Source organism: Crocuta crocuta, unplaced genomic scaffold (assembly GCF_008692635.1).
Source record: "Crocuta crocuta isolate KB4526 unplaced genomic scaffold, BGI_CrCroc_1.0 scaffold168, whole genome shotgun sequence".
NCBI lineage: Eukaryota > Metazoa > Chordata > Mammalia > Carnivora > Hyaenidae > Crocuta > Crocuta crocuta.
Genome location: NW_027532591.1, coordinates 3,064,890 through 3,079,026, shown reverse-complemented (window position 1 = coordinate 3,079,026; position 14,137 = coordinate 3,064,890). Strand labels below are relative to the sequence as shown.

Below are 14,137 nucleotides of genomic sequence, written 5' to 3'. Positions count from 1 at the left end.
TAGCACATAAGTGATTTAAAAAAAAAAAAAAAAAGCTCAGATTGTGAATAAATAAGCTTTTTTGATTTGCACTCCAGTTGGCAGTAAATGAAACTTTAGCTTCACAATTCATTTTGGTTCATAACTATCTTAATCTGTCTAGCTTCAGCTAGTGAGCATCTGAAGCTTTAAAAGGGTGATACAGCAGTCATCTTCAGGGCTTCTTATTCATAAAAAGAGTAAGATTTGGTCTTGTCAGATATGTGATGTAGTTGAAAACTCCATGGCTTTTGGAATAAAATCTAGTTTGCCACTTACTGTGGCACTGATCTTAGACTAGCCCTAAGTACCATAACTTGGTCTGCAGTGCAAAACTTTTAAAAAGTCTTAGTCTCAATGATTAACAATGAGGAAAAAAGACAAGCTGCAATATGGAGGAGAGGGCTAAAATTTAGCTACAGAATAAAAAATACTTTGAAGAACTAATTCGTATTTCTAAAGAAAGTGTTATTTAAGAAGGGCCCTATAAACATTCTGACAACTAAGCTTAAAATAATAATACTGTGACAATGACTTGTTAGAGGTAGCCTGTGATCAATTATGATGGTTTATAGGAGTTGTCATTTGCACATTGCCCTAATATTTCATTTTAATTTGTTTGTAATTCTGTAAGGGGAAGCACTGAGAAGATTCTAAAACTTCACAAAAGACAACATTTTGGGGGTTTCTAAGTTGTTTCAAATAATTGCCATTACTGAAAATTAGTGTCATCTGTATCCTTTGCATAATTCACAAACTTTTTGGCCTCAGGATCCTTTTGTACTCTTAAAAAAAAAAATCATCAAAGACCTGAAAGAGCTTTCACTTATAAGGATTATATCTATTGACATTTGTCATATTCAGTATTTAGAAAAAATATTTTAATTTTTAAAAAAATTTTAAGTTTATTTTGAGAGGAAGAGAGAGGGGGAGAAAGAGACAGAGGTGGTGAGGAGCAGAGAGAGGAAAGAGAGAATCCCAAGCAGGCTCCCTCCATGCTGGCTGTCAGCATAGAGCCTGATGTGGGGCCTGAACTCACCAGCTGCGAGATCATGACCTGAGTTGAAACCAGGATTTGGACACTTAAGTGTCCCAAGAAAAAATTAAATATTTACTTGGGATAATAATAAATCCATTACATGTTGATATCAATAGCACTTACAATTATAAATAATTGTATTTTACAAAAATAAAATTAGTGAGTAGAGTGATGTTTTACAATTTTACAAATCTCCTTAATGTCTGGCTTAATAGAAGACAAGTCGTTTCTTGTATCTTCTGCATTCACTTGTGATCTATCATTTTGGTTGAAATGTATGAAGAAAATCCAGGTTTACATTGTGGCTTAGCCTGGAGAAGGGAGAAGTATATTAATAGTCTTTTCAGATAATTGTGGATATTATTGTCTGATATTAAACCAGAACTCAACAAGTGATAGTTAAATGTTAGTTTTAAAAGATTATTTTTAATGTTTATTTTTGAGAGAGAAGGCGAGAGTACGAGCAGGAGAGGGGGCAGAGAGAGGGGGAGATAGAAGATCAGAAGTGGGCTCTGTGCTGACAGCAGAGAGCTTGATGTGGGGCTTGAACTCAAAAACCATGAGATCATGACTTGAGCTAAAGTCAGACACTTAACTGACCGAGCCACCCAGGTGCCCCTCTAAATGTTAGTTTTGATATGGAATCTGCAGCCATTTCAATATACATTTTGTACTTTGTTACAGTAAGATCCATTGATCTGTCTTGCACTTTAAATAGATCCTTTACGGGGCGCCTGGGTGGCTTAGTCGGTTAAGCGTCCGACTTTCGCTTAGGTCATGATCTCGCGGTTCGTGGGTTCAAGCCCCGCGTCGGGCTCTGCGCTGACTGCCAGCTCAGAGCCTGGAGCCTGTTTCAGTCTGTGACTCCCTCTCTCTGTGACCCTCCCCTGCTCACGCTGTCTCTCTCTCTTTCAAAAATAAATTTTAAAAAACATTAAAAAATTTAAAATAAATAAATAAATAAATAGATCCTTTACCAGTGCATAATTTTGCAATACCATGCATTCATTGTTCATCTGGAGGGTATTGGTCCTCTGAGTTATACAGATTTTCATGTTGATGCGGTCCATTATATGGTATAAAAAAATTATCACCAGTTAACATCACTACTGATACCACTGAAAAAGTCTTTAAGGGAGCACATGGCTGGCCCAGTTGGTGGATCATGCGACTCTTAATGTCAAGGTTGTAAGTTTGAGCCCCACATTGGGTATAGAGATTACCTAAAAATAAAATCTTATTTAAAAAAAGACTGTTTTTAAGCATTAGGACGCTGGTTAGCTCATGGTAGCTGATATGTTTTCCAAAATTTTAATTTTTATTTGAAAACTCAAATATTTTCATGGGTAATTGATACTCTTCGACCTGTTCCTTGAAGTAACAGGCTTGCTTCATTCATTTTGGAAGAAAATCCTGTCAAATACCTAAATCCAAATAACCATTGTTTGTCTGCCACTTATTTAAGTAATAATAGTGTTCCAATGAAAAAGTTTTTGGTTCAGCACACAGGCAAACAATTACACAAGTGCTTTTTCCTCAGCATAACCATCATACTTTGCCATATGTAGCAGGAGTGCTTTATGCAGACTTCTCATTTGTCACATAATATTAAAAGAGTTGTACTCAAGAGTCACGTTTAATTAAAAGTAATATTTTTTACTGATTCAGCAGGTACATCTTCACTGGCATTTTTGTAGTGAGTACATGGCAGCAGAGACTTTCACACAGTTTTGTGTCACTACCTTGATTTGTGCTAAGCTACCAGCAGTTTTGCCCACCATTGCTTTTTCACTGTCAGTGTAAAAACACAGTGAGAAAGTCGAATACATCTAAGTGTTATTATGAAAATTACTTTGACCTTGTGGAACCCCTAAAAAGACCTCAAGAACCCTGTGTCTGTAAACTACATTTTGAGAATCACTGGCATAGTTACTATGTTCCTAAGAAAATACTAAATCTTGGGGCGCCTGGGTGGCTCAGTCGGTTGGGTGACCGACTTCGGCTCAGGTCATGATCTCACAGTCCATGGATTCGAGCCCCACGTCGAGCTCTGTGCTGACAGCAAGCTCAGAGCCTGGAGCATGCTTCAGATTCTGTGTCTCCCTGTCTCTCTGACCCTCCCCTGCTCATGCTCACTCTCTCTCTCTCAGAAATTAAAAAAAAAAAAGAAAAAAGAAAATACTAAATCTTAAGAGTATTCACTAACTGATGGAATACCTGCTATGTGGCAAATCTATTTTCCTTTAAGCCATCTTACAGAAAGCCTTTTAGGAAAAGTAGTATTGTTCATCTGTTATAGAAGAAACCGAGGTTTAAGATATGAAATACTGATTGGAATAAATAATAGAACAATAACTACCAGAAGTGAATTTGAACTCGAGACTCAGACTTTAGAAGTCCTTGCTTTCAAGAAAATCAGAAGATAAGCCACAAACTGGTAGAAAATATCTACAAAAGATACTTCTGATTAGGGATTTTTATCTAAAATACACAGAACTCTTAAAACTCAACAAGAAAATGAACAACCCAATTAAAAAATGAGCCAAAGACTTTAACAGACATCTTACCAAGGAAGATACACAGATGGCAAATAAGCATATGAAAAGATGCTCCACATCATATGTCATCCGGGAAATGCAAATTAAAAAACACCTATTAAATGACCAAAATCCAGACCACTGACAACAACAAATGCTGGTGAGGATGTGAAGCAATAGGAACTCTCATTCACTGTTGGTAGGGATGCAAAATGTTGCAGCCACTTTGGAATACAGTTTAGTGGTTTCTTAGAAAACTAAACCTACTCTTACCATATGATCTAGCAACTGAGTTTCTTGGCATTTACCCAAAGGAGTTGAAAACTCAGCTCCACACAAAAACGTACTCACAGATGTTGATAGCAGCTTTATTCATAATTGCCATAACCTGGAAGCAGCCAAGACATCTTTCAGTAGGTGAATGGCTGAACAAACTGTGGTACATCCAGACAATAGAATATCATTCAATACTAAAAGGAAATGAGATTTTAAGCCATGAAAAGACATGGATGAACTTTAAATGCATCTTACTAATTGAAAGAGACCAATTTGGAATGACATTCTGGAAAGGCAAAACTACGGTGACAGGAAAAAGATCAGTGGTTGCCAAGTGCAGTAAGGGGTGATAGAGATGAATAGTCAGAGCACAGAAGATTTTTAAGGTGATGAAAATAGTGTGTGTGATATTATAATGACGCATAAATACCTTTATCCAAACTTATAAAATGTACAACACAAAGAGTGAACCCTAATGCAAACTATGGATTTTGAGTAATCATGTGTTGATATAGGTTTATCCTTGGTAAAAAAAAAAAAATAAACACCATTCTGTTAAATTATGTTGATAATGGGAGAGACTATGCTTATTGGGGGGATGGGGTCAGGAGTAGAGGAGAAACCTCTGTACTTTCTTCTCAATTTTGTTGTAAACTAAAATTACTCTTTAAAAAAATAAAGTTTTTATATATAAAATATACATTAGCTCTCATGCCATTCAACAATATAACCCATTTTATTTATATATTTATTTATATATACACACACACACACATATATATATTTTAATTTAATTAAACCCATGGCCCATTTAATATAATGGCCAGTAAGATTTTTAGGCATGAAATTCTTTTACCCCAACCTGTCCCCATTCAGAAGATTATATCCTCAGATGTGCTGTATTTATTTAAAGGTATAGAATTAAATAATAAAGGGATTTTGACTTGACTTCATTTTGAATTTGTGAGCCTATTTTGAATCTCTGCATCTGTGATGATGGAAAGTCAGAGAATTACAATCTAACATGGCTAGGGAAAAAAACTGAATAAAGCCTTGAAATAGGTTTTGCAGATGAGTCACAGTCCTTCATTATATTAGGGTAAAGCAATCTTGTGATTGAGAGATTGCCATTTTGTATAGGTTAATTAACTAATATAATGTGTGCAAATCTAACTTTTTTAAGGTAACTCTCTTCAACTATAAAGTCAGACAAATCTGCAACCCTAATCTTTTTTACCAATTTTTTGCAAAATAAATACCCCAATGATAATAGTATCAATCCTTTATAAGTATATAACCATTTGGGTTTACATACATCATCTCATTGAATCTTTATATCAACTCTGTGAGGGAGAACAGATTGTATTACCCCATTTTTATAAATTAAGGACAGGTTTATTAGTCCATTCTCTAAGAAAACTGAAATACAGAAATTCCAAGTGATTTGCCCATTGTCATTGAGCATTTGAGTGATTTACCCAGCCAAGAACCTCAGCCTTCTGACTACCCATGTAAATTTAGATTATGTGTCCCAGCAAACATTTGCTTTAGCCCTAAATTCTTGAAATCACTCTCTGAGTAACCATTGTCCCTTCCAAGAGGTAGCTAGCCCTACAGAGACTGCCTGGAGGAGATATGGATGCATCTTTAATCACTTGTATTCCTTTATCTGTGCCTATTCTTATGTGCATCTTTTGTCTCTCCGACTGGTATATATGTTCCCTTTGGACAGACTTACATTTAATCCACATTGAGTACATAGTAACTCAGACATTTCTGACCCTTTAATTTCCTCAATGTATTGTGATTAGTATCTGAAATAGAGTGATGCAGAGGCCCACTTGGTCAGCTGTAGGCTAAGGAGAAAGTGCTGGCCATTCCTCTTCAGGAATTACTAGTAGCTATGGGGAAGGTTAATGTTGATAACTATAGACACCAGCCCATTGAGGAGCCAGCCCATTTGTAGTACTATGTACTTTTGAGTACTTTCCTCCAGCTTCTAAAATATGTCCTCTTATAACTTACACATGATTAGGCTGCTATGCGAAGGTAGTCACAGTAGTATTGAATCATCATTTCTCTCTCCAGGTCCTAAAAATAATGATCATTGGAATGATAAGTGTCTGACTAGTCAGTATACTTTCTTTTTTTTTTTTTAATGTTTTATTTATTTCTGAGAGAGAGAGAGACAGCGTGAGCAGGGGAGGGTCAGAGAGACAGGGAGACACAGAATCTGAAACACACTACAGGCTCTGAGCTGGCTGTCAGCACAGAGCCCAACACGGGGCTCAAACCCATGAACCGCGAGATCATGACCTGAGCCGAAGTCCGACTGAGCCACCCAGGCGCCCATAGTCAGTATACTTTCAGAGTCAGCTTTTACTTAATTTAACCCTTTCAGAAGTTCATTGACATAGTTAAGGCAGGGATTACTCAGCCTCAATAAATAGAAAACTCTGGCTGAGAATAGAGAAATGACTTTCACAAGTTCAGGAGGCTGGGAAGTACTTGAATCAAGATTTTTCTGGCTCCTGGTCCAAATCTCTTTCCATTATGCTACACTGCTTCTGATTGTCAGTGACATTTACCATCATTATTGTTTCATTGCCAGAGGATTTCAGGATGGGGGAGGAGAACTTTCTTAAATGAAAGCTATTGTGAAAGTAACATGACTTAAATTATCCAAATTAGCTTTGCTTTTCTTGGTACTGAAATAAAAAAAAATTGAGCTAATTGTGACAAATGATGAAAAAGATTGAAAAGAATGACAGAAAGGATGAAGTTTTGCTTTTTATAATTATTATTACTAATCAAGTTTTCTAGCATTTGTAAGGTACAATGCCAAAATATCTAGATGCCAAAACAAACTAACAAATACCTCTAACCATGGGGCACCTGGCTTTCAGCTGGGAAAGCATGGGATTCTTATTTGCAGAGTCGTGAGTTCGAGCCCCACGTTGGCCATAGAGGTTACTTTAAAAAATAAATAAAATGAAAAGGTTAAAGTGGCAAAGGTTATGTGTACTTTAACCCAATAAAAAAATAATTTAAAAAAACTCTAACCAGACTAAAGGAAGAATAATAATCAAATACAAATGATTTTTATCTGTATAATCTATATGACACCACACACCTCACATGATTGAAAATACCTGTACAGGCAGAGAAGGACAAATATCATATGTTTGCACGTATAGGAGGATTAGGAGGAACTTGACGGAGGAACAAGGGGGAGAAGAAGGGGGGAAATGGTGGGGGAAAGGGAGAGAGGCAAACCATGAGAGACTCTTGAATGCTGACAAAAACTGAGGACTGATGGTTGTGGGGGGGGGGAGGGGATGGGCATGGAGGAGGACACTTGTGGGGATGAGCACTGGGTGTTATGTGGAAACTAATTTGACAATAAACTATTTGCAAAAAAAAAAAGAAAGAAAATACCTGTACAGTTATGTGACATTTGTAGTTTTCATTCAGCATTTGTCTTCAGATAATTAGCTTGATTGTAACACATGTTTGAATTGTACTCATGACCAATCCACTATTGTGTCTTTGATTTGTCTCTATGAATTTACAGATATTTGGGTTTCCTCAGATATCAGTTTAATTCACACCTCCCCAAAAGTTACCAACGGATGCTTTCAGTGTGCTAATGGAGACCCTGTTTTATTGCTAATAATAATAAAAGAAACTTTTTATCATCATTACATTAAATACACCACTGTGTCATTTCATAAACATTAGAGAAAACACCCTCTTTTGGCTATTTAATATTGTTTTAATTCTTCATTGTAGACAAAAGTGACATGTGCCCATATTTGTTCATGTTTTCCCAAATTTAATTTAAAACTCCAATTAATTATTTAATATCTGACCCACTAAAAACTTTAATAGAAGTAAATATATATGGCTTTAATTGTGTTGGCTAAACTAGGCAGACTCTTTGGGTGACATTTTAGATCATAATGGTAATAAAAATTAACTGACTGTGTGCCAGGTACTGTGCTAGGAGCTTTACATATATTATAGATTCATAAGCTATAATAACAATTTGATATTGTGGATTAATATAAAATAATAAATGACATTGTTACTATCTGTGGAAACTTTTCTCTTTAATGCCTTCAATAAACACTATTCCAAGTACCCTCCAAAAAAAGATTTATAGAGCACTGCCCTGGAAATTAGTAAACTGAAGTATTGTTCTAATTGGAAAAGTAACAGACATACTAGTCGTGGGTGGGGATGTGGACGTATATACAATTAGCTTTATTTTAGACTTATTACAGTCTCCTGGAGTACCAGTCTATTGTCTTATGGAAAAATAGCCTTGACTAAAAACAAACTGTTGGGACTACATCAAAATAAAAAGCTTCTGCACAGCAAAGAAAATAATCCAGAAAATTCAAAGGCAACCTACTAACTGGGAGAAGATATTTGCAAGTGACATATCTGATAAATGGTTAGTATCCAAAATATATAAAGAACGTAATACAACTCCATTCTCCCAAAACAAATAATCAAATTTTAAAAATGGGCAGGAGACATAGATAGCTATTTCTCCAAAGAAGACAGATGAGCAACAGACACGTGAAAAGATACTCAAAAGATCGCTCATCATCAGATAAATACAAATGGAAACCATAATGAGATATCACCTCACACTTGTCAAAATGGCTAAAATAAAAAACACAAGAAACAAGTCTTGGCAAGGATGTTGAGAAAAGGGAACTCTCTTGCACTATTCGTGGATATGCAAACTGGTACAGCCATTGTGGAAAACAGTATGGAGTTTCCTCAAAAGGTTAAAAATAGAACTACCCTATGATCTGGCAATCATACTACTGGGTATTTACCCAAAGAATACAAAAATACTAATTCAAAGGGATACCTGCACCCCCAATGTTTATAGGATTATTTACAGTAGCCAAATTACAGAAGCAGCCCATGTCTATCTATCAATGAATGGATAAAGCAGAGGTGAGATATATTTTTTTATATATTGGAATATTATTCAGCCATATAAAAGAATGAAACCTGTTAACATTTGCAGCAATGTGAATGGATCTAGGAAGTATAATGCTAAGCAAAATAAGTCAGTCAGAGAAAGACAAATACCATATGATTCACTCATATGTGGAATTTAAGAAACAAGTGAGCAAAGGGAAAAAGCAAAAAAAAAAAACAAAAAAAAAACAAGAAATAGACTCTTAACTATAGAGAACAAACTGATGGTTACCAGAGGGGAAGTGTATGGGGGATGGGTGAAATACGTGATGAGGATTAAAGAGTGCACTTACTATGATGAGCACTGGGTGATGTGTGGAATTGTTGAACCAATATATTTTACACCTGAAACTAATGTAACACTGTATATGTTAACTATGCTGGAATTAAAATAAAAACTTACGGCTACCAAAACGATTGGCAACTGAGTCGGTGCTGTATCTTTTGTATTGATTATTCCCTGGGCCTTGAGAGCAGGCCAGGCATCATGTCACCCCTTCTTGGTGTGGAGGAGAAAAACCAAGGTATATGTTGGTAGTCTGAGAACCAGTGTCAGCAGAGGAGAGTTAAAAAGGGCTTTCAGTTATTACAGTCTGTTAAGAACTGTGTGGATTATAAGAAATCCTCCAGGATTTGCCTTTGTGGAATTTGAAGATCCTAGATATGCAGAAGATGCAATGTGAGGCCTGGGTGGGAGGGTGATTTGTGGTTCCCAAGTGAGAGTTGAATTTTCAACAACTATGCCTTGGAGCTCTGATTTTGATAGACCAACCACCTGCCCAACATTCCTTTGATCCCATTGATAGATGCTATGAATGTTGCAAAAAGGGACATTATGCTTATGATTGTCACCTTGATAGCTGGCAGTGGAGAAGCAGATTACAGTCTAGATCACATTTAAGATACAGAGGTAGGCAATACTTTTGTTCATACAGCAGGACCAGGGAAGGGAGGTCAAGATCAGCATCTCCTCAGCAATCAAGACCTGTGTTTCTCTGTAGATCAAGATCAGCTTCACACAGAGGTCTACATCTGGTTCCATAAAAACATCAAGATCCCCATCAGAGTAAAGATCAAGATCCAGATCAGGGTCTGTTTCACGATCAAGAAGTAGCCAAAATGGGGCGCCTGGCTGGCTTAGTCGGTTAAGCGTCNATTTAAAAAAATTAAAAAAAAAAAAAAAAAAAAAGAAGTAGCCAAAGCCCAGATCTCCATATCCAAAAAGAAGTCACTCCCCATCAGGAAGTACACAAAGAAGTGCAAGTCTTGAAAGAGTGGACCGAAGTTCTCAAGTTCACCTTTTAGGGAAGAGTCATTTTGTTTACATTATTATAAGGGATGTAATGGATTTGATGTCTATAAAGTGTAACCTAGGAAGGGTATTTCAATTAGCTAACCAAAATGGATTTGGACTGTTACTCTATAAATTCACCACAGTTAAATAATATAAATTTTTTTTGACTGTATTAACATCCTATCATCTGAAATGTGGGTTTTTATTTGGCACATTTTCATAAAATGTTTCTAATTAGAAAAAATTAAAACATAATAAAATTTAAAAATAAATAAAGAAAAAAAAAACGAAACCACCCCTGCCAACCAACATCTTTATCTCAGACTTTCAACCTCCAGGACTGTGAGAAAATAGATTTCTTTTGTTTAAGCCAATAAAAAAGAGGCCTTGACTATTGTAACATCGCATATATGGAAAAATTTCAAATTTTCAAAGCCTTCCTGGTAATATAATACCTGGGCTACTAAAGTGAGCTTTCTAATCTAACTTCAGAAATAATAGAAAATATCAAAAGTAAAGTCCTTTTTTGAAACATGGTCTCATTTTGTTTACAAATGATGTATTCCTTTTTTTTTTTTTTTTTTTTTTTTTTTAACAGATGTGTCTTGCTGAATCAGGGCTCTCTTATCCCTGCCATCGACTTACAGTGGGGAGAAGATGTTCACCTGCGCAGACACGGGAGCAGTCCGAAGAGGTAAGCCTGTTTGCCACCTTTTCAGTGAATAGGAGGCCTGTCTTTCACCTGCCTGCCCACTTCCTTTTCTTTTTTATCTGCCACACAAATGAATAGATAAAGTTAATGTAGCATGAATAGAGTCTCAGTAAATTCTTGAAGACAGATTTTTCATGCGAATTTATTGCTAACATGCTCCTTCTTGGTCTGTAAGTTTCATGTTTCAGCAGACAGAATTCAGGTGAATTGGTTGAAATGAATTTTATTTAGAATTGACAGATTGACTAAAGGGTTTTCTTCACTGCTAACTATATAGTAGAGTACATTTATTAGGACTGATCTTGAAGGTGCTTTAACTCCTGGGGTTGGAGCACTTTCTGTGAGTCAGATGTTGTGCCTCATACTAGGTAACATAGATGAATAACAGGGTATCTATAGCAAGGTGCTCAGAGTCAGAGATGATAGATTAGCAAACTAATAATGGCATAATGTAATAAAAGCAGTGATAGTACATAAGGTGCTATGGAAAAAGAGAAGAGGGGCAGATAAGATTCAACATGTTTGTGTATGAGATGTGTGTCTTTATGGGTCTGAACAGTGTTAAAGGCATTATCTTTTCCATGGTTACAAATAGCGCTCTGTGTCCAGCTATGATTTTGGGTACAAGGGAAGGGGGAAAGATAGATTGGACATGACAATTTATCTGTTTAAAAAGTATTTATTACTNGAGCTCCCACTACGTGCTAAGAAAAATCATCACCATGACTTAAAAAAAATGTATGTGATAGAGATCATAGCTAAATAATACCAAAAAACTGTTACTTCAGTGTTTTTCAGGCTAACGTATGATCCAAGTATTCAAAAGGTGAAATAGTCCAGTAAAACCCTTTTCCATTTACATTATATACAAACTATGGTTGCTTATTTTTATTTAAACTGGCTACATATTTTGAACAATCATTGTGAAAGCTGCCACAGGACCTTTCCAGCCATCTTCTGAATATGTATTTATATCACTTAAATATGTGAAAGAGAAATGGGACTGCATAAGTTATATTCTAGTCCATGCTCAACCTGTGAAAGTGATAATTTGCTGCTCTGGTTTTTAACATGGTTTTTAGAAATCCACAAAGAAGAAAGGGTTTTCTCCTGCTACAAATACTACTGTACTGTTTTCTTGGGCCTCTAAAAATGTTAATTTCCTTTAAAAAGCCCACACCATATTATTCAGCATTTTATCTCCCTGATCCTCATGAAAGAAAACATAATATTGAGTTTCAGTTNTTTTTATTATATATCAATAAATAATGTATTGATATATAAAGAAATAAATTATTTCTTTGCTAAAGATAAATAAATTAAAAGATAAATAAAGATAAATAATTAAAAAGATAAATAAATAAAATAATTTCTTTCTTTCTTGAAGTGCCTGGGTAACTCAGTCACTTGAGCATCCAACTCTTGATTTCAGTTCAGTTTGTACATTCAAGCCCCACATCAGGCTCTGTGCTGACAGTACATAGCCTGCTTGGGATTCTCTGTCTCCCTCCCTGTCTTCCCCTCTCCCTCTTGTGCTTTCTGTCTCTCTCTCAAAAATGAATAAATAGGGGTGCCTGGGTGGCTCAGTCAGTTGAGCGTCCAACTTTGGCTCAGGTCATGATCTCACGGTCGTGAGTTCAAGCCCCGCATCTGGCTCTGTGCTGACAGCTCAGAGCCTGGTGACTGCTTTGAATTCTGTGTCTTCCTCTCTCCTTGCACCTCCCTTGCTCACACTCTGTCTCCCTCAAAACTAAATTTAAAAAAAAAATAAAATTAAAAAAACAAAAATAAATTAAATAAACATTCAAAAAAGAAATATTTCTTTCTAGTGCTCAAGTGTGTTTTTAATGCTAATGCAAGTTATCCTTTAATAGATAAATCCACTACCTTAAAATGTGGCCAATTAGCTCCACCCAAAATTTTTAATTATTCTGTGCTCCTAAGGTGACAGATAACCTGTTTCGCTTCATTTTCTTTCCTTCTCTCACTCTCACAATCATGTGTTATTTAGGCAGACCCTTCAGCAGAAAGAAGTCTGTGTCATATAGTAAGAAGTGTTTATGAAGCTAGCATACTGTTTAGGTTAGAGAAGGTAGAGTGGAGTTAGGAGGCTTTGCTAAACTAAAAGAATCACAGCCTTGGGAATATCTAAAAATATGATTATTTGGAATGAAACTATTATTTCTCCTTCCCTGGCTAACTGTAAATATCACCTTTTCAGGGGGCTGGTGAGAAATGGACAAGTGTGACTTGGGCTTCTATGCAGCCATAGAATTATACAACTGAAAGGGATTTTTAAATTTGATTTCCAATCTTCTCTCCGTTCATCTCTCATTCATTTCAACATTTATTTAATGTCTTCTAGATGCCAAACATTAGGACCACAGTCTGTATGCTGAAAGAGCTCACTCAGAATATTCCCTCAAAATATACCTGTGTTTTATCTCCAGTAACAAAATTCTGTCTTCATGAGGCAACCAGTTCCATTATTGAGCAGCTCTGTCTGCTGCTATCTTCCTTATATTAAACTGGAACCTGTGTCCCTACAGCCTCCACCCAGTCGTTCTGCTTCTTTTTTTTTCCTGGTTTTAACCCTTTTCCTAAATGATTTCATGTTTCAGGACAGTTGTCCTTTTTCTGTTGACTGTCTTAAGCCTTGAGTTAGGAAGGAGATATTTGAGACCAGTAGTTAAACTTAACTTTTGAATTTTATGGATTATATTTATTTGTCCTCTAGATGGGGGAATTTTGTATTGTTGGAGGAGTCAATAGGATGTGGCATTGCACCATAGGCAGACAAGCTAAATAGTAGTCTGGTTCTTTCTGAATATTTTCTTCTGAGCGCCTACCACAGATTCACTCTATACAAAATTGAACTTACCTTATCGCCCCAGAAACCTATGTCCTCACCCATATTAATAATCATTGTCAACCCCAGCCAAAAACTGTTCATTCTAGTCGCTGAGAGACCTACTAGTCTTTGAAACTGTCCCAAATAAACTAGTACATCATGATTTTTATGGCCCTTTCCTTTTGCCTATTCAAATAGGGATATTTTTATGTCAGCATCAAATTTATTACTCTTAATTTATTAGTTGAGAAATGTCTTGCTATCAGAGTTTATGTTCTACCGATTAGCTTGATTTTACCCTTACTCCTCTTTCCCACAAGAAGGGAGGAGCAAAGGGTCTCTCTTCTATTTTTATCCTCTCCCTCTATTGGTTCCTTCTCTTTATCCTAAAAACATGTTCAGGTCT

At 36.1% G+C, this 14,137-nt stretch overlaps 1 protein-coding gene and 1 pseudogene across 4 annotated transcripts in view; both read left to right on the top strand.

Moving 5' to 3' along the window:
• Positions 1 to 10,319, top strand: part of LOC144244457 (uncharacterized) — a 17,498-nt pseudogene extending 7,179 nt beyond the window's left edge.
• The window catches only part of FAF1 (Fas associated factor 1), a 449,320-nt gene that overhangs the window by 296,889 nt on the left and 138,294 nt on the right, over positions 1 to 14,137 (top strand). For all 4 annotated transcript variants that reach the window (XM_077779702.1, XM_077779703.1, XM_077779704.1 and 1 more), the window contains one exon: positions 10,767 to 10,862. In XM_077779702.1, coding sequence (XP_077635828.1) covers positions 10,767 to 10,862 — 96 coding nt within the window. The remainder of the gene's footprint in view (positions 1 to 10,766; positions 10,863 to 14,137) is intronic.